Here is a 26,673-nt window from a genome sequence, read left to right on the forward strand (position 1 = left end):
AAACAACATGAATCATAGCAAGAACTTTGCATGTGTGAGCATTTGAACTTGCTATGACCATATTTACACTAGTTTACAGTGGGCAGTATGATAACTGAGGTCTGGTGAATAGATGGACTGTGACATATCCTGGATAGTTGAAATCTTGGTCTGTGAGATGTATGTGTTGTTAAGTTAATGAAACTGACAGCTACTTACCATTTGAAGCAGGGTGTGAGGCACATTTCAATTATTTCAACATTTAATTTACAACTTCGAGATTTAATCTTAAATAAAAACATGTACAGTATACAAGTTGTACTATTACAATTATGTAAAACAAGATATTGTATAATAATATGAATAAAAGACATCACTTAACTCCAGTATATTGTTCACATTTCATATCTCAGAAAATAAATTCATGGTAGTACATATTTATGCTCCACTACACGCTTTTTGTGGACCTTTTTGTGTCATGTTGATTTTATCTCCCAAGCTCAGAGCCATTCCCTGCAAAATATAAATGAATTTTAGTTTCATATTACAAAAAATTGATAACAACTGGTGTATGAAAATTTAGTTCATTTTTTGTGTACTTTTTTCTCAAAGGAATATTTAGCACTTACATTTAGGAGGTAAAATTCTAGCCCTGCAATAGAAATAGAAATGATCTTTTTCTTACTATTATTGGGTCAATTGGAAGTATGGGAATTTTACCTACTGAAGGTAAATAAAGGCCAGTCAGTCTCTCCTTGAAATTTTACATTTCTCTCAAGTGAAGTCTCCTTTTGTACATACAAAAAAATACTTAAACACCCTATGTGTTCTGCAAGACAGCAAATCCAACTACTGATACAGGGGGTCCTACGATTTCTGGTCACTACCTAAGAGGCTTCAGTGGCAAACTGCTCTTGAATTGTTTCACTTACATGTATATAATGTCAACTGAGGAGCTACTGTACTAAGCAGTTGATGACACTACCACACAAACCACCAAAGTCGCAGTAAGTCAGAAGACTCACATTCTACCAAAGTGGCCTGTAGCCACTATTACAAACAACAAAGGTGGTAAGACTTTTTTTGTCTGTCATTAACACAAAAAGACATAATTAAGAATAGGATCATACAGTGTCATCTGAACAATTCTGCTAAGAACAACTCGTATCCTAAAGAAGAACTTTCATTGGACGTGTACCAATACAGAATTTCCTCCAGATAGGATCTTGAACCCAGATATTCTGTCTGCCACAAGCACTTGTCTTAAGTCTCAGGCAATCTGAGCCTCCATGCCTGACTCAAAGTTGCATTATTACTGTTGTTGCCAACTGTAAGTTCCGAGCACTATCGCTAAAAGAGCCTCTCAACAGCACCACTGTGGAAGCGGAGTCTGTTAAGGACCATGCCTTCCTTACCCTGACACAAGGTATATGAACTACATGCACCGATATGAAATTAATGAATCCATATACAACCTGACGATAAAATTAGGGCAGAGTGCGGGCTGCTGGAAATGACCACTTGCACACTTCAACGAAGCAAAAACTTCAGTATTATCAGCAGATAAACATTTGCTGATTGGTCAGTACAGTCCACATACCAGAATAGTGACATGCTGAGATGTCTTTGTTGGTTACAGTTCCAATCTCTTAGTGCTACGGGTTTTAAATACACGAGCACATAGATAAAATGAAGTACCTACATCTGAGGCAACTAGGAACAACTGAAACCACCTTTCTACGGAGCACATTAACAGAAGATTTTGCCACAAATTAAAAACTATTTTATGAAATAAAGCACTTACGATCGGTGTACCACAAAAATGGATACTATTTCAGAGACATTTAGAAGGCACTTTGCTCTACCACTCCACCAGAGGTTCCAGAAGAAGAACAAGAAGAGACAAAGACAGTGGCATATCTGCTGTACTACAGACAAATTTCTGCCAAACCAGCAGAATTCTCTTGAAAAACAACATCAAAAGTATATTTTGCTCATCCATTACAACTGGGGCACTGTTGGGGAACGTAAACGATACTTGGAGCTACAGAAGCAAGTTTTTATAATATGCCGTGCCAGTGAAGAATGTCACACATTGGCCAGACCACTGGGATGGTGGGCATCAGGTATAAAGAACATCAGAGGCATACCAAAGGCAACCAAATCAGCAATAGCAGATCACTGTCTAGAACTTGGTCACTCATGAGCTACGGCAACACCAAGAGTGTGATAGAGACCCAGAGATACTGGGAAAGTGTCATGAAAGAATTCATCGAGATCAAGATCATGGAGAAGCTCCTCAACCACGGCACTGGGTACCTGTTCCACACCACCTGGAAACCAGCACTCGAGCTTCTGAAAACACAATGGAGGCAACATCAAGCTTCTGTGAGGAACAGAAATGGAAGTGGAAACTATGAAGACAGGCCTTGGAGCACCAGGCAGTATAGACCAGAGGTGACACATCAATAGACAGGCCCAACAGAAGCAGATGTAGGACCAAACAAGAGACCATTCCCATGGAGGAGATGGAACACCTGAAGCACCCAATGAGAAGTACAACACGGGAGGCCTGCTTCAACAGGCAAGGACTTGACACACAATGCCCAAGACAACTGGAGGACGGCCAAGGCAGCAGTCAGTGGATAGAACACATGGCACAGTGTGGATGCAAAACAGAGCATCAGAAAACGAACATGACACCAGAGGGTGGCTAAACCGGGTGCGGATAGTGGTCTGACCACTAGCAGCAAAAGAGGACAACTAGAGCTGCCCCTGGTGGACATGGACTGCGGATGGAGTGCCTGATGTAGCTGTGAATGAAAACAGAGCACCTAGCACCATCCAGGCATAATTACTCCAACCAATCCACCCATGGAAGAGCCTCAGGGAACATCTGAAGAAGACAGTGAGTCACGCCAATGAAATATCACATAATTGTCTGATGAAGAAATAGTAACGTTAAAACCTGTGGGAAGCTGCTTCCCACAGGTTTTAACATTATTATTTCTTCATCAGACAATTGTTAGCCTCATTTTCATAATCTGCCACGAAATATCATGTAAGATTGACACAAACAGCCAGCAGAAGATCTGATTATTCAACATGTCAACATTGTCCCTGGGAAAGCCTGAAGAATTACAAAATGATGGCTGTTCCTCATCCACGATATGCACCCAACATGGCACAGAGAGACTCTTTTTATTTCCCAGAATGAAACTCAAGTTAAAAAACTGAAGATTTCACACTTTCGAGGAGATTGAGTCAGAATCACTAGTGGCATTAAACAGGCTCATCAAAAATGCACTCCACAGAGCTTTCAGTTCATGGAAAAACTGCTAGGAGTGTGTATTCACCCCCCAAGGGAACTACTTTGAAAGTGACGGTGATAAGTTCCAGGTAATGTGTAATATTATTTATTGGTGTATTCTGGGAACTTTTGAGTAGTACCTCGTATATGTAGAAGGAAGCAATATAATGGTCGACTCATCTAGAAATGTACTCTCTTGTATCTTTAACAGTGAACCACACCTCTTTGGAGCATCTGTCACTGAAGTTGTCTGAACACCACCTATGAAGCTTTCACACTTACCAATTATCATCTAACAAAACATGCTGCTCTTCTTTGGATCTTCTCTATTTCCTATATCAATACTATCTGGTATAGATTCCAGACCAAACAATACTGAAGCACTGGTTGAACAAAGGTTTTGTAAGTTACCCCCTTTGCATATGGACTACATTTCCAGAGGTTTCTTCCAATAAATCTGTCTGGCCTTCCCCACAACTGATTTTATGTGGTGTAAATCCCTCTCTATGCATAATCTTAGATATTTTATGGAAAACTGCTTCCAGTTATTGTTCTGCTAATCATGTAATCATACAATAATGGGCTTTTCTGTCTACTTACACACAACACATTACATTTGTTTATGTTAAGGTTCAACTGCTACACACTGCACCAGCCCTCAATCCTCTGTAAGTCTTCCTGCATTTCACTACAGTTTTCTAGCATTGTGACCTCTGTATACAACAGCAACATCTGCCAAAAGCCTCATGGAACTTCCAGCATTATCTACCAGTCATTTACATATACTGTGAAAAGTCATGATCCTATAACACTCCCTTGGGGTGTGCCTGAAGCTACTTTTACATCGAACACTTCTCTCCACTGAGAATGACACATTTTGTTCAGTTTGCTAGTTACTCTTTAATACAGTCACACAGTTGATTTGGCATGCAGTACACTTATTTTGTTCACTAGGCAGCAGTGCGGAACTGTATCAACCACCTTCCATAAAGTCAAGGATTATGGCACCTACCTGGGCACCTGTATCTACTGCTGTCTGGGTTTTGTTGATGAACAGAGGTCAGCTAAGTTTCCCACCATTGTTGTTTTTAGAACACATTTTGATTCCTACAAAGGAGAGTTTCGGTCTCCAGAAGTTTCATAATGTGTGAGCTTAAAATGTTTTCAAAAATTCTACAACAGATCAATGTCAGAGATATAGTTTTGTGCATCTGTTCACCATTCATTCTTGAAACAGGAATAATCCATGCTTTTTCCCAATAATTAGGAAGGGCTTTAGTCCTCTTGAGATCTTTGGTACAATGCTGCTAGAAGAGGGAAAAGTTCTTTAACTTATTCCAAGTAGACTTATATTGGAAATCTGTCAGGTCCAGTGGCCTTTTCTCTACTGCGTGATTTCAGTTGCTTTTCTATTCCTTGATTATCAATTCTGATACCTAGCTTTTGTTGTATGTTTAATGATTTAGAGTAGGAACTACAGTGCAATCTTCCTCTGTGAAACTGTTTTTGAAACAAAGAGTTTAGTATTTTGGCCTTTTCTATGTCACCATCAGTTTCGATGCTACTATGGTCTCAGAGTGTGGACACAAGGCCTTGATCCATTTACTGATTTAACATAAGATCACAACTTTTTAGGATTTTCTGTCAAGTCAGTACATAGAGTTTTACTTTTGACTACACTGAACACTTCACACATGGTTCTCCTTCAACTAAATTTATTCCATTAACTTCATCAGAACAACTAGAAGCAAAAAGAAATCAACACTTCAGAACAGTAATCTGTGGAGTGGAATTTTATACTCTTAAAAAAAGACAACATAATAGGAAGAATTCTTAGTATATTTATTTTATTTACTGATTTATTTAACCAGGCAATATTAGGGCCATTAGGCTGTCTCTTGCACCTAAGCAAGTTTTCTATATACAGGGTTATTACAAATGATTGTAGCGATTTCACAGCTCTACAATAACTTTATTATTTGAGATATTTTCACAATGCTTTGCACACACATACAAAAACTCAAAAAGTTTTTTTAGGCATTCACAAATGTTCGATATGTGCCCCTTTAGTGATTCGGCAGACATCAAGCTGACAATCACATTCCTCCCACACTTGGCGCAGCATGTCCCCATCAATGAGTTTGAAAGCATCGTTGATGCGAGCTCGCAGTTCTGGCACGTTTCTTGGTAGAGGAGGTTTAAACACTGAATCTTTCACATAACCCCACAGAAAGAAATCGCATGGGGTTAAGTCGGGAGAGCGTGGAGGCCATGACATGAAATGCTGATCATGATCTCCACCACGACTGATCCATCGGTTTTCCAATCTCCTGTTTAAGAACTGCCGAACATCATGATGGAAGTGCGATGGAGCACCATCCCGCTGAAAGATGAAGTCGGCACTGTCAGTCTCCAGTTGTGGCATGAGCCAATTTATTCGTCGACTTCTGCGGGCTACGCGTGAAACTTGCCCGCACGCGTTCAACCGTTTCTTCGCTCACTGCAGGCCGACCCGTTGATTTCCCCTTACAGAGGCATCCAGAAGCTTTAAACTGTGCATACCATCGCCAAATGGAGTTAGCAGTTGGTGGATCTTTGTTTAACTTCGTCCTGAAGTGTCGTTGCACTGTTATGACTGACTGATGTGAGTGCATTTCAAGCACGACATACGCTTTCTCGGCTCCTGTCGCCATTTTGTCTCACTGCGCTCTCGAGCGCTCTGGCGGCAGAAACCTGAAGTGCGGCTTCAGCCGAACAAAACTTTATGAGTTTTTCTACGTATCTGTAGTGTGTCGTGACCAATGTCAATGAATGGAGCTACAGTGAATTTATGAAATCGCTTCAATCATTTGTAATAGCCCTGTATTTTACATTGTCATATACTGCAGTAAGCATGTTATACTAAATTTAGAAAAATGAAAATTACAAAAGTACAGATATTATAATGTTATTGGATAGAATCTACTCACCAAGCACTGCAAGGAGAATACATACATAAGAAAAGGTTTAACTTATGCAAGTTTTCAGAACCAGTGGCTCCTCCTCCTAGCAGAACGGTTGAAGGAGAAGAAAGAGGAATGAAGGGAAAGGAAATGGTGAGGTTTAGGAAAAGGAGTAGAGTTCAGGAAAGTCACCCAGAACGCCAGGTCGGGGGAGATTTACTGGATGAGAAGGAAAGACTGATTGTTGGGGACTGCACCAGACAAGCTCTCAAAATCTGATACCTCAAAGGTGGAAGAAAGGGTAATGTGTAAGACAGTGATTACTGCTACAATATCGTGCACTAGTTAATAAGAGTGAAAAGCTAAGTTCATTGTATGTAACAGAGGTTGGAGGGGGGACAGGGAAAAATAGATGGGTCGGAAAATGAAAAATGTAGAAAATTAAAATGGAGTGAAGAACGGAGTAGTTACATTGAAGAAACGCTGAGACAGAATAAATTAACCTAAATTAAGGCCAAGTGGGTGGCAATAACGAAGGACGTGGTGTAGTGCTAGTTCCTACCTGCAGAGTTCTGAGAAACAGTGGACCTAGGGATGTTTAGGAGTGTGGAAATCTCGCGTACAGTTGTATGACACATGTGACACCCAATCACCTGGCCACGTTCGAAATCTTTGAGTTCTGCGGAGCACCCCAGTCTGCTCTCTCACAATGTCTAATGACTACTGAGGTTGCTGATATGGAGTACCTGACAGTACGTGGCAGCACAATGCACTTAATATGAAAGCGTATGTTTTTGGGGGTGTCCGGATAAGTTTGATCACATAATGTAGGTGCTTGTTCCGCCACACACATCATCTGGAAACTTCCCCTGGACACCAGTTTCTCAGAACTCTGCAGGTGGGAACTAGCACTACACCACGTCCTTCGTTATTGCCACCCACTTGGCCTTAATTTAGGTTAATTTATTCTGTCTCAGCATTTCTTCAATGTATCTACTCCGTTCTTCACTCCATTTTAATTTTCTACATTTTTCATTTTCCGAGCCATCTATTTTTCCCTGTCCCCCTCCAACCTCTGTTACATACAATGAACTCAGCTTTTCACTCTTATTAACTAGTGCACGATGTTGTAGCAGTAATCACTGTCTTACACGTTACCCTTTCTTCCACCTTTGAGGTCTCAGATTTTGAGAGCTTGTCTGGTGCAGTCCCCAACAATCAGTCTTTCCTTCACATCCAGTAAATTTCCTCCGACCTGGGGCTCTGGATGACTTTTCCAAACTCTGCCCCTTTTCCTAAACCTCTCCAGTTCCTTTCTCTTCACCCCTCTTTCATTCCCTTCTGCTGGACAAATGAGGTCCGAAGCTTGCATAAGTTAAACCTCCTTTTATATGTGTATTCTCCTGGTTATTTTCGTTGTAATAATAGTACAGATAAGGAAAAAACATCCACATGATTTATATTTTTACACAGTAATACAACAATAATTAGAGGTTACAATAAGGTAGATTTTTAATTATGAGTGCTAGCGGCAATGGGCATGGAGAAAGGGATGGACGAGGAAAGGAAAGATGAATCTGATAATACACAATCAAAGAATATACGGGAGGAGAAGGTGGCATGATCCACAGAAAAAGGAAAAGGGATAGGAGCCTTAGCTTTGCTTTTTGACAGAGGGGAAGTTGGCCACATGTCAATTTTGGGGAAGCACTATGAGGATGACAGGAGGAATTTCTTCAACTATTCTTTGAAAGTAGCAGGACTTCGAATTGCACAAGGAGTGTAGGGCAGCTTGTTCCAGAGGTGAACAGCAGCAACAGCAAACGAATTGTATAATATTGTAACAAATTTTCCAGAGATATGAGAGAGAGAGAGAGAGAGAGAGAGAGAGAGAGAGAGAGAGAGAGAGAGAGAAATGCATACCTGGCTTTTAGCTCGTATTCGAATGTGCCCGGTAACTGGCGCATCTGGTTTGTTGAATGGCTTTTCAATACTCAGGTTAGCCAAAGCATCTTCTCCAAATATTGAGCGTGCATACATATTAGCTGCCATGAAGCCACACTGACCAGACAGAGCCTGAAAATATTAAACAAGAGAGGTTATTATGCAAAAATAAAGAAAACAGTAAAACTGTGAAACATGATATTGGCTCATTATAGATTATCTGTCCCTATCTCATGAAAAATGTTGTGACTTTTATAATTACATTCAGACTGCTAGTATTTGTTGTAACAACTGATAGTTTTTTTCAAATATAAACACGGCAAAATTGTGACCATAAGCATGAAAGTGCCAGTAATTTATTCTATACATCCCAAGTGAAAATCGGGAATCATCTTGTCTTAAACATAATGGAACATTGTATGACCATATCTTATCATCAGGAGGGCAGATGTCTGATAAAGATTCACTGGGCATTGCATCTTGCAAATGAAGTATCTAAGAAGACAATTGTGCTATCTTTTCTTAAGCAGCATTTTTCTGTTTAAGACTCTTACTGAATCTCAGTTATTGAAAAAATCTAAAGGTCTGGCATACTCTATAAGAATGCTTTAAATGCAGACTAATTCCATAATAATAAATTTAGGATGAAACACAAACAATAACATGCATAATGCTACAGACTCATTGAGTACTCAGTAAGTGTACAAACAAGAAATAGAATAACGAAGCTCAGCTTTCCAATATTCATTCTTCTTTAGATCAATTTATTGTTTTCAAGCCACTCTGGGTCCTCAACACAGTATCCTGTTCCCTGGGTGCTCAACAGCTTGCATAAGTCGTAGCAATCCAATGTCATACACAGCGTGCACTCTAGGATGGCTCAGTAGCACGTCCGCGATGAGCATTTCTGATCTGCGTAAAATTATCAGTCCAATCTAGTGTTGCTATATAAGTAACCACACTTTCTTTATTTCAGTCAAGTCAAATGTCACCGTGCTGCCATGCTGTTCTATTCATTGTGTTTACAGGTAGCATCCTACTACATATAAACAAGTACATGATTATGGTATTCGTTTTAAAACTGCTACCACCACCATCACATATCAGCAGTTATGTCAGGGAGGATAATGTTTATAGAATTACATCATTGGAAAACATTCCTCTTCAAAATATTGTCAGCGATAAGACATTAATGTTTGATACTATTTGGTCTTATTTTGCCTCTGCTACAGCATCTGTTTCTGCTGATAAACCCTTGTGTATTTGTTCTATGCATAGTTGCCTCTGCTACAGCTTCTGTTTCTGTTGATAAACCCTTGTGTATTTGTTCTACGCATAGTTGTAAATTAAGTCCTGATGTTATGCTGTTGTGATCTTCAGTTCGAAGACTGGTTAGTTGCAGCTCTCCATGCTAGTCTATCTCACTATGCCTTCCGCATCCTCAAAAACTTCCTTCACCCTCCATATAAACACTCCCGAATACCCATTTAACTTGACCCTTGCAGAAGTCTCAATACTTTCTAGAGGCCTCAACGTTAGACCCAAATGCAAGTTTAACCATGTTAGACTTGTAAAGGAACTTGTTTGCTTTACTCATTCTCGACAGTGGAAATATTTCTTTGCCATGCACCCCACTGACAACAGCCACCCAAAACCCCCATAGAACTTCGTTTAAAGCAGTTCCAACCTTCCTCCGACCATGATCCTCCACCTTTTCCACCCAGTCAGCCCCTGGTTATCTTACTTCTAACCTGATATCACCTCCCCAGTGAGTCCAACATATAATATTATGTCTCAAAAGAAGAAAATAATGTTTTTAAGCTGGTAATATTAAACTCGTTGTTAGTGAACTAGTGTATGTAGTGTCTCTGTTGTATGTCTGTGAAGGACAATATCAATTTCCAGAGCGGCATCAACTGCTCCCACAGCATACATAATTTCGTACATGTAGACAAGTTACTCTTGTGGTGTAGAAGCAGCTGCTAACTCTGATGGTCGCCTGTAAAATTCTTGAAATGTATGAGAAAGAAAACTTCTATAGGATCTTCACGAACTGGGATACTGCTATTCGTATTTGGTCATTTGACAATTGTTTGCGAGTGAAATGAGTTCGTTTTAGCAGAGAACACTTTCTCTATGCTGTTGACCATGTTATTGAAGCAGATTCTACAGCAAACATTGACCAATACAAGCTTGTCGTACATTACAGTTCATCACAGAATCCTTTGATCAAAAATAAATACGCCAAATTACCTTTGAAATACATCATATGTATTATGGCTGTTACTAAACTCCACATTAATGTTACATATAGCTTGTGAATCTCAAAAAACACAACAATAACTGTTTCATTGCAAACACTTCACACACATCCTCTCATCATCCTGTCTTGCAACGAAGTCCCATATTTTCTTACACTTCTTCACTCGCCATGGAGCAACGCTAAGTGAAGGAACAACTAGTTTGCTCGTGCAGGCGAAACGCCCGCCTTGTGATGTATATTAACTTTGAACCAATAACAATAGCAAGGTTGTTGAACCGATCAGCTGATCGAGTCACAACTCCTAACTGCTAGTACGCGGCAAGGGATATTATAATCATCATTTCTATGGAACAGACGGCTACATGTAACCTGAAAATCAATCCAGACTTGGTCATCCCAGACAAAGGATCCACCACAGAGGTCATGACTGACAATATGGCTGTAGGTCTTCTCTGCTTACAAACCTTATGACCATGATTTCATCCCAGGAGTCCAAGAAGACCTCCAGCAGCTCCTTAAGGTATTTGGCCCATCCAAACACCTACCTTACCATTCATGGCGGAGGACATCTTATACCATTACTAGTCATTTTCTCTCCTGTTCCACTCACTCACAAATACAACAAGGGATAAACGACTGTCTATATGCCTCTGTATGAGCCCTAACTTCTCATACCTTATCTTCATAGTCCTTACTTTAGTGTATGTTGGAGGCTACAGAATCGTTCTGCAGTCAGTTTCAGATGCCATTCTCTAAATTTTCCCAATAGTGTTCCTTGAAAAGGATGTCGCCTTCCCTTCAGGGATTTTGATTTGAGTTCCCGAAACATCTCCGTAACACTTGTGTGTTGTTCAAATGTATCAGTAACAAATCTAGCAGCAGCCTGCTTCTGAATTGCTTCAATGTCTTCCTTTAATCTGACCTGGCACAGATCCCAAACACTTGAGCAGTACTCAAAAATAGCCTCCTATATGCAGTCTCCTTTACACATGAACCATAGTTTCCTAAAATTCTCCCGATAAACCAAAGTTGACCATTTGCCTTTCCTACTACAATCCTCACATGTTCGTTCCATTTTATATCACTTCGAAATTTTACACCCAGATATTTAAACAATGTGACTGTCAAGCAGGACACTACTAATGCTGTATCCGAACATTACGGATTAGTTTTTCACTTTGTTCTACCTTTGGAGCTAGCTGCCATCCATCACAACTAGAAATTTTGTCTAATTCATCTTGTATCTTCCCTCAGTCACTTAACGATGACACCTTATCATACACCAAAGCATCATCACCAAACGACCACAGATTACTGCTCACCCTGTCCGCCAAATAATTTCTGTATACAGATAATAGCAGTGGTCCTATCACATTTTCTTGGGGCACTCCTGACAATACCCTTATGTCTGATGAACACTCGCTACTGAAGACAACATACTGGATTATATAACTTAAGTCTGAGTCACTCACATATGTGTGACTATTCCATTTGCTTGTACCGTCATCAATAATTTGCATTGGGGCACCGTGTCAAACGTTTTCTGGGAATCGAGAAATATGAAATCTGCCTACTGCTCTTCATCCATAGTTTGCAATACATGTGAGAAAAGAGCAAGTTGAGTTTCACACAAGCGATCATTTCTCAAACCATGTTGATTCATGGACATAAGCTTCTCGGACTCAAGAAAATTTATTACATTCGGACTCAGAATATGTTCAAGAATTCTGCAGCAAACCGATGTTAGGGATACGTAATTTTGCGGGTCTGTTCTTTTGGGTTTCTTATACCCAGTAGTAACCTGCCCTTTTTTGTGGTCACTATGGATTTCGCACTGGGCGAGAAATCCGTGATAAATATAAAATAAGTAAGAGGCCAATGGCGCAGAACGCTCTTTAAAAAATCGATTTGGGATTCCATTCTGATCTGGTGACTTATTTGTTTTCAACTCCTTCAGCTGTTTCTCTACATCAAGGATAATTAGTACTATGTCGTCCATATGGGAGTCTGTTGACAGTCATATGACAGTATGTTTGTATGATCCTCCTTCGTGAATGATTTCTTGAATGTGAAATTTAAAACTTCGGCTTTTGTTTTGCTATCTTTAAATGCCACACTGGACTGGTCAACAAGTGACTGGATGGAACCCTTAGATCTGCTTAGTAATTTTGCACAGGGCAAGAATTTTCTCAGCTTCTCTAGCAGATCTTTTGCTGTGGTATGACGGTGGTACTATGTGTATGCTTCGCGCATAGATCTTTCCACAGACTTTCTACTAACCTTTGTGTGTTGTCATTTGGCAATTCTCTTTTGAATGAAGAGTGCAATAGCCTCTGCTTCATCAGCAGTTTCCGACTCTCATTATTAAACCATGACGGGTCTTTTATGTCTTAATCACTTACTAGGCACATAATTCTCTAGACCAGGATTTACAATCTCTTTAACCTTTGCCTGTAATTCCTCTACATCCCTCTTGTTGGAACTAAGTGATGTCAGTCCTTTTCCTTCATCCCTCTTCCTTCCCCTTCAATCCTTCAGTCTGAAGAAGGAGCCACTGGCTCCAAAAGCTTGCCAATTACAACCATCCTTTATGTGTATGTTCTGCCGCCACTTGGTGAGTAGATTTTTTATCTATCCAATTAAATAATTTTGTCAACAATTAACTTGGTTTCACCAGTTATACATGACCAGGTAACTCACTGTCACACTCAACTTTGACTTCAATAGAGACAATATTTTTGTCAACTGAAATGAACACTCTTCCTCCTGTGCTCTCTATCCTGTCTTTCCAATATATGTTCCACAACTGGCATTTCTGGCCAAGAGAAGTATATTACAAGGGCCTTTTTTTCCCCCAACCTCCATTCGTTGAGTATAGAAGCTATGCAAGCAGCAGAAAGAGGACATGCACTGTGGGCTACTGCGCAACTCTCGCACTACACACTCCACGATTGCCGACCTCAGGGCATCAGTTTGCATTGCACTACAGCGGCCCTTGTGTTATCAAACATAGCCCTTAATTTGAGGAGGAAATTTCTGAGAATGTCGTTTGAAGCACAGAACTAAATTGTGGGAAAACCAGAAAACAAACAGAGATTGGAAGACATCCAGCAAATAACTGAGAATGTAGGTTGCAAGCGCTATTATAAGATGAAGAGGCTGGCACAGGAGAGAAATTCCTGATGCGCTGCATAAAACCAGTCAGAAGACTGGTGGCTCAAAACAGTTGCAATGCTCCTTAAACCTAGTCTGGAAACATCTGCCAGTTTGTCTAATGTACCGGGAATCACATTGTGGATACTTAATACAATAAATGCCTGTTCTATTACATGGTTTGGGTTCCCTGTATTTGTAGTGAATATGTTGCCCATTATTATGAGGAATAAAGAAAGTGGGAATAATGCTTAAGTCCCTCAACCACGTTCCCACTATCTCGGGAATAATACTACAGTTGTTGTTGTTGTGGTTTGATGCAGCTCTCCATGCTACTCTATCCTGTGCAAGCTTCTTCATCTCCCAGTACCTACTGCAGCCTACATCCTTCTGAATCTGCTTAGTGTATTCATCTCTTGGTCTCCCTCTACGATTTTTACCCTCCACGCTGCCCTCCAGTACTAAATTGGTGATCCCTTGATGCCTCAGAACATATCCTACCAAGCGATCCCTTATTCTAGTCAAATTGTGCCACAAACTCCTCTTCTCCCCAATTCTATTCAATACCTCCTCATTAGTTACGTGATCTACCCATCTAATCTTCAGCATTCTTCTGTAGCACCAAATTTCAAAAGCTTCTATCCTCTTCTTGTCTAAACTATTTATCGTCCATGTTTGACTTCCATACATGGCTACAATCCATACAAATACTTTCAGAAACGACTTCCGGACAAATCTATACTTGATGTTAACAAATTTCTCTTCTTCAGAAAAGCTTTCCTTGCCATTGCCAGTCTACATTTTATATCCTCTCTACTTCGACCATCATCAGTTATTTTGCTCCCCAAATAGCAAAACTCCTTTACTACTTTAAGTCTCATTTCCTACTCTAAATCCCTCAGCATCACCTGCTGTAATCGGACTACATTCCATTATCCTCGTTTTGCTTTTGTTGATGTTCATCTTATACCCTCCTTTTGAGACACTGTCCATTTCGTTCAACTTCTCTTCCAAGTCCTTGGCTGTCTCTGACAGAATTACAATATCATCGGCGAACCTCAAAGTTTTTATTTCTTCTCCATGGATTTTAATACCTACTCCGAACTTTTCTTTTGTTTCCTTTACTGCTTGCTCAATATACAGATTGAATAACATCAGGGAGAGGCTACAACCCTGTCTCACTCCCTTCCCAACCACTGCTTCCCTTTCATGCCCCTCGACTCTTATAACTGCCATCTGGTATCTGTACAAATTGTAAATAGCCTTTCGCTCCCTGTACTTTACCCCTACCACCTTCAGAATTTGAAAGAGAGTATTCCAGTCAACATTGTCAAAAGCTGTCACTAAATCTACAAATGCTAGAAACGTAGGTTTGCCTTTCCTTAATCTTAGGGTCAGTATTGCCTCACGTGTTCCAACATTTCTACGGAATCCAAACTGATCTTCCCTGAGGTCGGCTTCTACCAGTTTTTCCATTCGTCTGTAAAGAATTCGTGTTAGTATTTTGCAGCTGTGACTTATTAAACTGATAGTTCGGTAATTTTCACATCTGTCAACACCTGCTTTCTTTGGGATTGGAATTATTATATTCTTCTTGAAGTCTGAGGGAATTTCGCCTGTCTCATACATCTTGCTCACCAGATGGTAGAGTTTTGTCAGGACTGGCTCTCCCGAGGCTGTCAGTAGTTCTAAAGGAATGTTGTCCACTCCCGGGGCCTTGTTTCGACTTGGGTCTTTCAGAGCTCTGTCAAACTCTTCACACAGTATCATATCTCCCATTTCATCTTCATCTACATCCTCTTCCATTTCCATAATATTGTCCTCAAGAACATTGCCCCTGTATAGGCCCTCTATATACTCCTTCCACCTTTCTACTTTCCCTTCTTTGCTTAGAACTGGGTTTCCATCTGAGCTCTAGATATTCATACAAGTGGCTCTCATTCCTCCAAAGGTCTCTTTCATTTTCCTGTAGGCAGTATCTATCTTACCTCTAGCGAGAGAAACCTGTTTATCCTTACATTTGTCCTCTAGCCATCCCTACTTAGCCATTTTGCACTTCCTGTCAATCTCATTTTTGAGATGTTTGTACTCCTTTTTGCCTGCTTCACTTACTACATTTTTGTATTTTCTCCTTTCATCAATTAAATTCAGTATCTCTTCTGTTACCCAAGGATTTCTGCTAGCCCTCGTCTTTTTACCTACTTGATCCTCTGCTGCCTTCACTATTTCATTCCTCAAAGCTACCCATTCTTCTTCTACTGTATTTCTTTCCCCCATTCCTGTCAATTGTTCCCTTATGCTCTCCCTGAAACTCTGTACAACCTCTGGTTGTCAGTTTATTCAGGTTCCATCTCCTTAAATTCCCACCTTTTTGTTGTTTCTTCAATTTAATCTATAGTTCATAACCAATAGATTGTGGGCAGAGTCCACGCCTGCCCCTGGAAATGTCTTACAATTTAAAATCTGGTTCCTAAATCTCTGTCTTACCATTATATAATCTATCTGAAACCTTCTAGTATCTCCAGGGTTCTTCCATGTATACAACCTTCTTTCATGATTCTTGAACCAAGTGTTAGCTATGATTAAGTTATGGAGGAGGAGGAGATTAGTGTTTAACGTCCCATCGACAACGAGGTCATTAGAGACGGAGCACAAGCTCGGGTGAGGGAAGGATGGGGAAGGAAATCGGCCGTGCCCTTTCAAAGGAACCATCCCGGCATTTGCCTGAAGCGATTTAGGGAAATCACGGAAAACCTAAATCAGGATGGCCGGAGACGGGATTGAACCGTCGTCCTCCCGAATGCGAGTCCAGTGTGCTAACCACTGCGCCACCTCGCTCGGTATTAAGTTATGCTCTGTGCAAAATTCTACTAGGCGGCTTCCTCCTCTTTCATTTCTTAGCCCCATACTACAGTAGGGAGTCTTAAGATAATTCTCTCCCGTATCCTGTACAATGACTGTGCTGCCTAAAAACCCATTATTTCTACTCTTTTTTTGCAAATTGTTTATTTCTTCCAAAATCTTCGTAGGATACCTTTTAGCATAAGTTAAGCACTTTACTGGGACCCCATTGTTTATTAAAGTCATCCTATTGACATGGAACTTTGTGTAAAGGCTGTGCATTTATGGACTCTAGCATGCATACAAGAACTATGTATCAGTGTATCAATGGTGATTAGTTTTTGGTAAATACAAACCCAACCCCGTCACTATGCACAGTAACAAATTCAAATATGGTAAAGCAACATATTGTGGGAACTCTGCAGAAAATTTGATGATAGGTGCTTGGTTAATCAGGGTCTTACACAAATCTAAAAGCTGGTCCCTGTCCTCACCATAAATGACACTTATGTCACCGATATACATCCTATATAGCACCACTTTATCTTTGCACTGGGGCTGTTCATTAAAATATTTTCCCTCAAAGTGTGATGAAGTGGCTACTGGAGTGCCACTGCTGAACCTGCAGGTTTAAGGAGAATTTTAACATGTGGTTTTTTTTTGTCTCGTTAGTCTTCTGATGGGCGTGACACATCCTGCCACAAATTCCTCTCCTGTGCCAACCTCTATATCTCAGAGTAGAACTTGCAACCTATATTCTCAATTATTTGCTGGATGTCTTCCAGGATCTGTCTTCCTTTACAGTTTTTTACCTTCTACAACTCCTCTACTACCATGGACATTATACCGTGATGTCTTAACAGATGTCCCACCATCCTGTGCCTTCTTCTTGTCAGTGTTTTCCATATATCCCTTTCCTTGCCACATGTCGAATGTTTGTTTCTCTTCTTTTCCAGTTTTCCCAAAGTCCATGTTTCACTTCATACAACGCTGTGCTCCAAATGTACACTCTCAGAAATTTCTTCCTCAAATCATGGCCTATGTTTGATACTAGTAAACTTCACTTGACAGGGAATGCCCTTCCTGCAAGACACAGTTAAGGAGCACTGTAACGTTAATAAGCCAAAATCAATTATGTCTAAGCACTTACCATTAAATAATCACAAACCAGGGAATATTAATGAGGACATTTCTATACTTCACACCTATTGCAAGGGCTTGACTTTAAACATATTGGAATAGAGAGATATTTTCAAATGTAGACTGAACAATTCCGACACTGCTCTCAACAAAAAAGTCAGGTTCAAGCAGAAAAATCCCCTGAATAGCTTTGTACAATGCTTTCAATTGTCAGTTCTGGGTGTAGCTTATTGGTTTCTCTGCTGTTACTTCTTAACCCTGACATGACCCCTTAATCAGTGCCCTGTATCTTTTTTATTGCAATAACATCAGACGGTTAACTACTATAAAACATTTCAGTTTGCAACTGTTTTCAGTTTTTTCAACTGTTTATTTTTTTAAAATTTCTTATACATTTTACCTTTTAAATTCACAGGTTCACAACTTTATCATTTGTCACATTTGGCTTTTCTGCTATTGGATGCAGATTTTGGCATTTTTTACACATTTCGCGCTTCGAATTACACTATTATTTATGCATTCTGTGTCATGTATCTGTTGCTTGCTTGCACTACTTCTGTTATTAGTCTTGCTGCTTTTCTTATTTGCTTGTTAAGGCTAACATCTCTCACGGTGAACTGCCATTACTTTCAGTTATTACCTATATTTTTTCAGTATTCTTTATTCGGCATTCATACGTACTTGTACTCTAGTTTCTTTTTGCACCATGTTATGTGCCCCCTTCAAGGTGTTTACCATGAAAACAGCCTAAACAGCCTGCAGCATTACTGCTCAGTCCCCATGCTGCAGGCACATGGGTCACAAAGGCATTCGGTAAATGTTGACCATGAACGCTACCACTGTTTTCTCGTGGTTCACCGTATCATGTTTATAGGTGATTTACTGTTTGCAGCACAGGGTCATTATTTAACTTTGGTCAAGGCTATGACTTCCACCTAATGTCATAATGTCATATGGTGGCTTTCTTCTAGTAGACTGTATGCATTCCTGGTGGCAATTTTGAAACAAGAGACATTTTCCCATGCTGCACTTGCAAGTTGGGGTTCTTTGCAGCCATAATTTTGGATGCTATTATGGCAGTCCACCTGTGCTAGACGTTTGCCAACCAGTTGTTTGCACATGAATGACTTTCTACTATTGCTATATAGGCTACTTTTTTTAAAAAAATCATTTCATCCAACCTCCTGAATTTTAATTTTTAAAACTTTTCTAATTCTTTAAAGAAGTAGGTTACAATTATTGTTTTACTTTAGATATCAGATACACCAAATCACCCCAGAACTATGGTAGTGTATAGTGGCTTCTGTCATGTAAAACTTGAGTCAATAAAAGCATTTTACAACTGTGGCAGATTTGTTTACCATGAATATGTAGCGGAACAGTTATTGTTGTCCCACAAATAAAAATTTATGACATTTCATATTGGTGTGTATCATTAATGTGAAGTACTGTGCATAAAAAGTCGTAGTTTATGTGCAGACAATGGTGTGGTGCAATCAGTTTTCAAAACAAACCCAACATTGAAACATGTCATGTTCTTAAACAAACACACACACACACACACACACACACACACACACACACTTGGCAGATGCAGTTTATCTGTAAAATCTTATTAAAAATAAGAAAGGGAAACAGAACTGAACCCACCTTCTCTGGTGTCAAACACTTCATATTTGTGCTGCTTATCAAATGGTGCAGGTATTCATGAAGATCTGTTAAGTTTGTATTAACAGATACCTGATGAACAAAGAGGAAGAATTTTAAGTTGAAATGACTTAATTTTGCTGTGACATAGAAAGATATTTAATCACAAATCTAATGCAATATCTTTTTCTTTAAAAAAATATTACTAATTGCATCAATGCAATACTAAGTGCTAACATTTCTCAAAGAAGTCTCCTTACCATTAGAGGCATGCAAACTGCTCTATAAACAACCACGACACAACGTAGTACATGTCTTCACCAGAGTAAGTCCTATTTTTCTCAATATTTCTCTGAGTACTTGAACATTTGTATAACTAGATGTGAATGAGTAAGACATTCAAGGTAAAAGTCTTTAATGGCTTCAACTGATCCCTGGCAATTATGCAGTCATTAATTGTAAAATTCCACAATGATACAATCTACACTGCTCTGATGTTATAACAGGGAAAATATTTTTTAGAAAATCTGAACTTAAAATACGATGTAGTGACAGAGCTTCATGATAATGCCTTGATACCCCTCAAGAGAACCTGCATAGCATTTCTGAAAATGGTTGGTTTTGGTAAAATGACTTGCCACTGTCAGTTTAAGTGATCCCAAGTTTCATCACAAGTAGTACATCTTGCAAGGAAGCAATTAAGTCTGATGCAAAATGTCATAAAATTGCTTCCCAAGTTTATGCTTGCCACTCTTTCAACTTAAGAATCGGCAAATGTAGCACCCACTTGGCCTCACATTATTAAATTTCAATGCAGCGTGAATAATGTGGTATTTCAAGCTCACTTTAACTTAGTGTGCTTTCAGGTGCTGGAATGCTTTCTAGGAACTACTGTTTGGAGCATCAGGTGGTGAAGGCAGATCAATTGAAAATGCCCTACTACATCCCAGCAGTTTAGTTTTGAGAAACTGGCACCACCAAACAAAATCTCCATTCGTCTATGAAGTTTAATAAGTTCAAAACAGACTGCTTTCAGAAACTGGACGACATTATAAAGTTATTAGTAGACATAAATCTCAGAGTAACTGTCTGTACAGTAGTAGCGATAATGAGTGTGCTTGTGCATCTCCACCCTCCTATCACCTACATTTCTAATAATGCCACTACCTTTAAAATACTGGGTAATATTCTGAAATTTTATTAGAAATTTATTGTGTTAATTTTACTTCCTGCCATAACATAATACTTTGTATTGCATGTGAAAGGTGGCAGAGAAGGAAACATAATGCAATATCAACTTAAGTAATGCCATAACATCAATTTCACACGTACCTTATTTTCCCACTCAAATTCTGCCCACATCTGACGGAATTCAGTGTCATTGCAAGTGGCAGGAACTATGTAATCCATGATATCAATATGAATATCATTAAGTACAACAACATTGCGATCAGAAGCAGCTCCACTCACATCGTACACTGAAAATAACAATCACTAATAACATATCAGAAAAACTTTGGCTCCAGAGTGGAGTTATTTGGAATTTGCAAACTGGTTAAAAACTGGGCTCATATTCTATTTTGCAGAAACTCACACAAAACTACAGAACATTTGCAAAATGCATACATACCTATGTTACCAAAAATTATTCCATTTTCGGTTGAAGCAACCTTAACATTAGCTTTTATGTTGCAGAAGTCATGAGGTGCAAGAACCACAGGCTGTGGTTTCTCAACAAGCTTCAAATCACCCATTGTTGCAAGTTCAAGAGTACAGTTTTGTAAAGTATCATCTGTAATGTATATAAACATTTATTAGAAACTGGTGACCCCAATATTCAACTGACAAAAATTATTGTATGTATTTTTGCCTGGCATTAAGATATGACATGCAGACTAACCTGTCTGGTTTACAATAAGCACATCAAGCACAATGTCGTACTGGTTGACATGGACATATGCCTCCGCATAGACAGGGTCAGAAAACCCTGTGAGCTGAGTGACTTTACTGAGCCTGCTGCTGATGGCTAGGGTCTCTGGGCTGCTGCGAGAACCAGAGGGGCCACCTGCCACAGCCTGTGTCAGGCTCAACTCAAACACATTTTCTGCTCCTCCCAAATCTCCACGATGAGCTGACAATTGTACAAACGAGATTGGATCGTCTGCCTGCACTTTAGAGCCTGGCTTTTCCTTTGCCTGTATAAGAGTGAGATTAGGATTAATCTGAGAACAGAATGATTTGTATGACTTAATAATTACCAAATCATTATTTGTTGGGGTTGGGTTGTTTTGGGGAAAGAGACCAAACAGCAAGGTCATCGGTCTCATCGAATTAGGAAGGACAGGGAAGGAAGTTGGTCGTGCCCTTACAAAGGAACCGTCCCAGCATTTGCCTGGAGCGATTTTAGGGAAATCACAGAAAACCTAAATCAGGATGGCCGGACGCAGGATTGAACATTCATCCTCCCGAATGTGAGTCCAGTGTGCTAATGATTATTTGTGATGATTTTGTTACTCACTGAGAGTAAATATAAATAATCAGCAATATGACCAACTCACAGTATTGATTCATGGCATAGGGTGCATAAATGAGGTTCTTGTAATTATATATCTTAGTTTATTCACAGAGAACTCCCTTCATTCACAAAGAAAGCAGCTCATGTAAGACAGCATCAAAAATTAGAGCAAAAAATGATGCACATATGACAAATTAGACCACTTAGAGGAACTGAAGTATTTACTACCAGTGTCGTATTTACTTTGCAAGTAGGAAGCATTTTATTCTATGAACATAATCTGTTTCAGGTTTCATATTTTTCACTTTCCTGCTTCTGACATTACACATACCTTTTGTGTAGATGCTTCTTCTTCAGCTTTTGCAGCAAGCATGTTTGATAAAGCTTTGCGGCAGTGTTCATTAAATATGCCTACAATGACAGGAGATTTGTCAGACAGCACTTTCAGACACAAAAACAATCGATCCGCATCATCATTGGTCATGGCTTTAGAAGGAAGACCTGAAAGTACATTCAAAATGAATTTATTTATGTGCTTTGACAGGTTAGCAAAATCATCACAGAGTTAATTTGTTCATTATTATTCGTAATCAAACAATATGGAAATCCATGTTGTATTGGCTGTTTTTCAAACAAAATCTCTACAGACTGACAGTCTAAGATATGTGTCAGCTTTGTGTGATATTTAGAGATTACTGGAAAGATGATGAATAGGAAAATTATCAGAACACTGCAGTAGTACAAACTTTTAACTCTTCTGCTAACAAAAGATTCTTTATCACAATTGTGATTCTTTGTGAATCAACTTCAATTTTATTAGGCCAACACAAATTATTTATTAACTTGACTGTAGAATCCACACATGACCACACAGATGCAGACAATAAGCTATGACATTACATTAATCTTTGATTAATGGAACCTAGCAGACCTTTGAATAATCTGCCAGTTACTGATAGGGAAATGTGACAGTGACGTTGTAATAGACATTGGTGACAAAGCCTTAGACAAGACTTAGCATTTCAATCTTGTAATTTTCTTTGCCTGATACAAGGGTCATTTCAAAAGTGGTGTCGTTACGTAAATAATGTGATCATCTCAAACCACTATGACAGCAGCAAAATGTCGTAAAGCAGATAAAGGATGTAAAAATATTTTATTTCTTGTAACTAAAAAGTCAGTGTGTGTGTGTGTGTATATATATATATATATATATATATATATATATATATATATATATATATATATATATCCTACTCTAAATCCCATGCCACTTTCCTTGACGTTGACCTCCACCTGTCCAATGGCCAGCTTCACACGTCCGTCCACATCAAACCCACCAACAAGCAACAGTACCTCCATTATGACAGCTGCCACCCATTCCACATCAAACGGTCCCTTCCCACAGCCTAGGTCTTCGTGGCAAACGAATCTGCTCCAGTCCGGAATCCTTGAACCAATATACCAACAACCTGAAAACAGCTTTTGCATCCCGTAAATACCCTCCCGACCTGGTACAGAAACAAATAACCAGAGCCACTTCCTCATCTCCTCAAACCCGGAACCTTCCACAGAAGAACCCCAAAAGTGCCCCACTTGTGACAGGATACTTTCCGGGACTGGATCAGATTCTGAATGTGGCTCTCCAGCAGGGATACGACTTCCTCAAATCCTGCCCTGAAATGAGATCCATCCTTCATGAAATCCTCCCCACTCCACCAAGAGTGTCTTTTCGCCGTCCACCCAACCTTCGTAACCTCTTAGTTCATCCCTATGAAATCCCCAAACCACCTTCCCTACCCTCTGGCTCCTACCCCTGTAACCGCCCCCGGTATAAAACCTGTCCCATGCACCCTCCCACCACCACCTATTCCAGTCCTGTAACCCGGAAGGTGTACACGATCAAAGGCAGAGCCACGTGTGAAAGCACCCACGTGATTTACCAACTGACCTGCCTACACTGTGAAGCGTTCTATGTGGGAATGACCAGCAACAAACTGTCCATTCGCATGAATGGACACAGGCAGACAGTGTTTGTTGGTAATGAGGATCACCCTGTGGCTAAACATGCCTTGGTGCACGGCCAGCACATCTTGGCACAGTGTTACACCGTCCGGGTTATCTGGATACTTCCCACTAACACCAACCTGTCAGAACTCCGGAGATGGGAACTTGCCCTTCAGCATATCCTCTCTTCTCGCTATCCGCCAGGCCTCAATCTCCGCTAATTCCTAATTTCAATCTGCCGCCGCTCATACCTCACCTGTCTTTCAACATCATCTTTGCCTCTGTACTTCCGTCCCGACTGACATCTCTGTTCAAACTCTTTGCCTTTACAAATGTCTGCTTGTGTCTTGTATGTATGGATGGATATGTGTGTGTGTGCACGAGTGTATACCTGTCCTTTTTTCCCCCTAAGGTAAGTCTTTCCGCTCCCGGGATTGGAATGACTCCTTACCCTCTCCCTTAAAACCCATATCCTTTTGTCTTTCCTTCTCCTTCCCTCTTTCCTGACGAGGCAACCGTTGGTTGCGAAAGCTAGATTTTGTGTGTATGTTTGTGTTCGTTTGTGTGTCTATCGACCTGCCAGCGCTTTTGTTTGGTAAGTCTCATAATCTTTCTTTATATATACCTTCTTCCTAAAATTCACAAACCCAATCATCCCGGCCGCCCCATTGTAGCTGGTTACCAAGCCCCCACAGAACGTATCTCTGCCTACGTAGATCAACACCTTCAACCCATTACATGCAGTCTCCCATCCTTCATCAAAGACACCAACCACTTTCTCGAACGCCTGGAATCCTTACCCAATCCGTTACCCCCAGAAACCATCCTTGTAACCATTGATGCCACTTCCTTATACACAAATATCCCGCACGTCCAGGGCCTCGCTGCGATGGAGCACTTCCTTTCACGCCGATCACCTGCCACCCTACCTAAAACCTCTTTCCTCATTACCTTAGCCAGCTTCATCCTGACCCACAACTTCTTCACTTTTGAAAACCAGACATACCAACAATTAAAGGGAACAGCCATGGGTACCAGGATGGCCCCCTCGTATGCCAACCTATTCATGGGTCGCTTAGAGGAAGCCTTCTTGGTTACCCAGGCCTGCCAACCCAAAGTTTGGTACAGATTTATTGATGATATTTTCATGATCTGGACTCACAGTGAAGAAGAACTCCAGAATTTCCTCTCCAACCTCAACTCCTTTGGTTCCATCAGATTCACCTGGTCCTACTCCAAATCCCATGCCACTTTCCTTGATGTTGACCTTCACCTGTCCAATGGCCAGCTTCACACGTCTGTCCACATCAAACCCACCAACAAGCAACAGTACCTCCATTACGACAGCTGCCACCCATTCCACATCAAACGGTCCCTTCCCTACAGCCTAGGTCTTCGTGGCAAACGAATCTGCTCCAGTCCGGAATCCCTGAAGCATTACACCAACAACCTGACAACAGCTTTCGCATCCCGCAACTACCCTCCCGACCTGGTACAGAAGCAAATAAACAGAGCCACTTCCTCATCCTCTCAAACCCAGAACCTCCCACAGAAGAACCACAAAAGTGCCCCACTTGTGACAGGATACTTTCCGGGACTGGATCAGATTCTGAATGTGGCTCTCCAGCAGGGATACGACTTCCTCAAATCCTGCCCTGAAATGAGATCCATCCTTCATGAAATCCTCCCCACTCCACCAAGAGTGTCTTTCCGCCGTCCACCTAACCTTCGTAACCTCTTAGTACATCCCTATGAAATCCCCAAACCACCTTCCCTACCCTCTGGCTCCTACCCTTGTAACCGCCCTCGGTGTAAAACCTGTCCCATGCACCCTCCCACCACCACCTACTCCAGTCCTGTAACCCGGAAGGTGTACACAATCAAAGGCAGAGCCACGTGTGAAAGCACCCACGTGATCTACCAACTGACCTGCCTACACTGTGATGCATTCTATGTGGGAATGACCAGCAACAAACTGTCCATTCGCATGAATGGACACAGGCAGACAGTGTTTGTTGGTAATGAGGATCACCCTGTGGCTAAACATGCCTTGGTGCACAACCAGCACATCTTGGCGCAGTGTTACACCGTCCGGGTTATCTGGATACTTCCTACTAACACCAACCTATCCGAACTCCGGAGATGGGAACTTGCTCTTCAATATATCCTCTCTTCCCGTTATCCACCAGGCCTCAATCTCCGCTAATTTCAAATTTCCGCCACTCATACCTCACCTGTCATTCATCAACATCTTTGCCTCTGCACTTCTGCCTCGACTGACATCTCTGCCCAAACTCTTTGTCTTTAAATATGTCTGCTTGTGTCTGTATATGTGTGGATGGATATGTGTGTGTGTGTGTGCGAGTGTATACCCGTCCTTTTTTCCCCCTAAGGTAAGTCTTTCCGCTCCCGGGACTGGAATGACTCCTTACCCTCTCCCTTAAAACCCACATCCTTTCGTCTTTCCCTCTCCTTCCCTCTTTCCTGATGAGGCAACAATTTGTTGCGAAAGCTTGAATTTTGTGTGTATGTTTGTGTTCGTTTGTGTGTCTGTCGACCTGCCAGCACTTTCATTTGGTAAGTCACATCATCTTTGTTTTTAGGTATATATATATATATATATATATATATATATATATATATATATATATATATATATAGTATATATATATAGTATATATAGTACTCCAAGTATACCCGTCCTTTTTTCCCCCTAGGGTGAGTCTTTCCGCTCCCGGGACTGGAGTGACTCCTTGCCCTCTCCCTTAAGACCCACATCCTTTCGTCTTTCCCTCTCCTTCCCTCTTTCCTGATGAGGCAACAGTTTGTTGCGAAAGCTTGAATTTTGTGTGTATGTTTGTGTTCGTTTGTGTGTCTGTCGACCTGCCAGCACTTTCATTTGGTAAGTCACATCATCTTTGTTTTTAGGTAT

General features: G+C 40.5%; 1 protein-coding gene across 1 annotated transcript in view; it reads right to left on the reverse strand.

Moving 5' to 3' along the window:
* Window positions 1–240: 240 nt before the first annotated feature.
* The window catches only part of LOC126094762 (coatomer subunit beta), a 116,648-nt gene continuing 90,215 nt past the window's right edge, over window positions 241–26,673 (reverse strand). Inside the window, exons 13-19 of the mRNA XM_049909313.1 lie at window positions 22,066–22,235; window positions 21,120–21,414; window positions 20,850–21,011; window positions 20,552–20,697; window positions 19,223–19,312; window positions 8,155–8,307; window positions 241–492 (exon numbers count right to left, since the gene is read on the reverse strand). Coding sequence (XP_049765270.1) covers window positions 418–492; window positions 8,155–8,307; window positions 19,223–19,312; window positions 20,552–20,697; window positions 20,850–21,011; window positions 21,120–21,414; window positions 22,066–22,235 — 1,091 coding nt within the window. The 3' untranslated portion in view covers window positions 241–417. The remainder of the gene's footprint in view (window positions 493–8,154; window positions 8,308–19,222; window positions 19,313–20,551; window positions 20,698–20,849; window positions 21,012–21,119; window positions 21,415–22,065; window positions 22,236–26,673) is intronic.

The sequence above is a fragment of the Schistocerca cancellata genome, chromosome 8 (genome assembly GCF_023864275.1).
Source record: "Schistocerca cancellata isolate TAMUIC-IGC-003103 chromosome 8, iqSchCanc2.1, whole genome shotgun sequence".
Taxonomy (NCBI): Eukaryota; Metazoa; Arthropoda; class Insecta; order Orthoptera; family Acrididae; genus Schistocerca; species Schistocerca cancellata.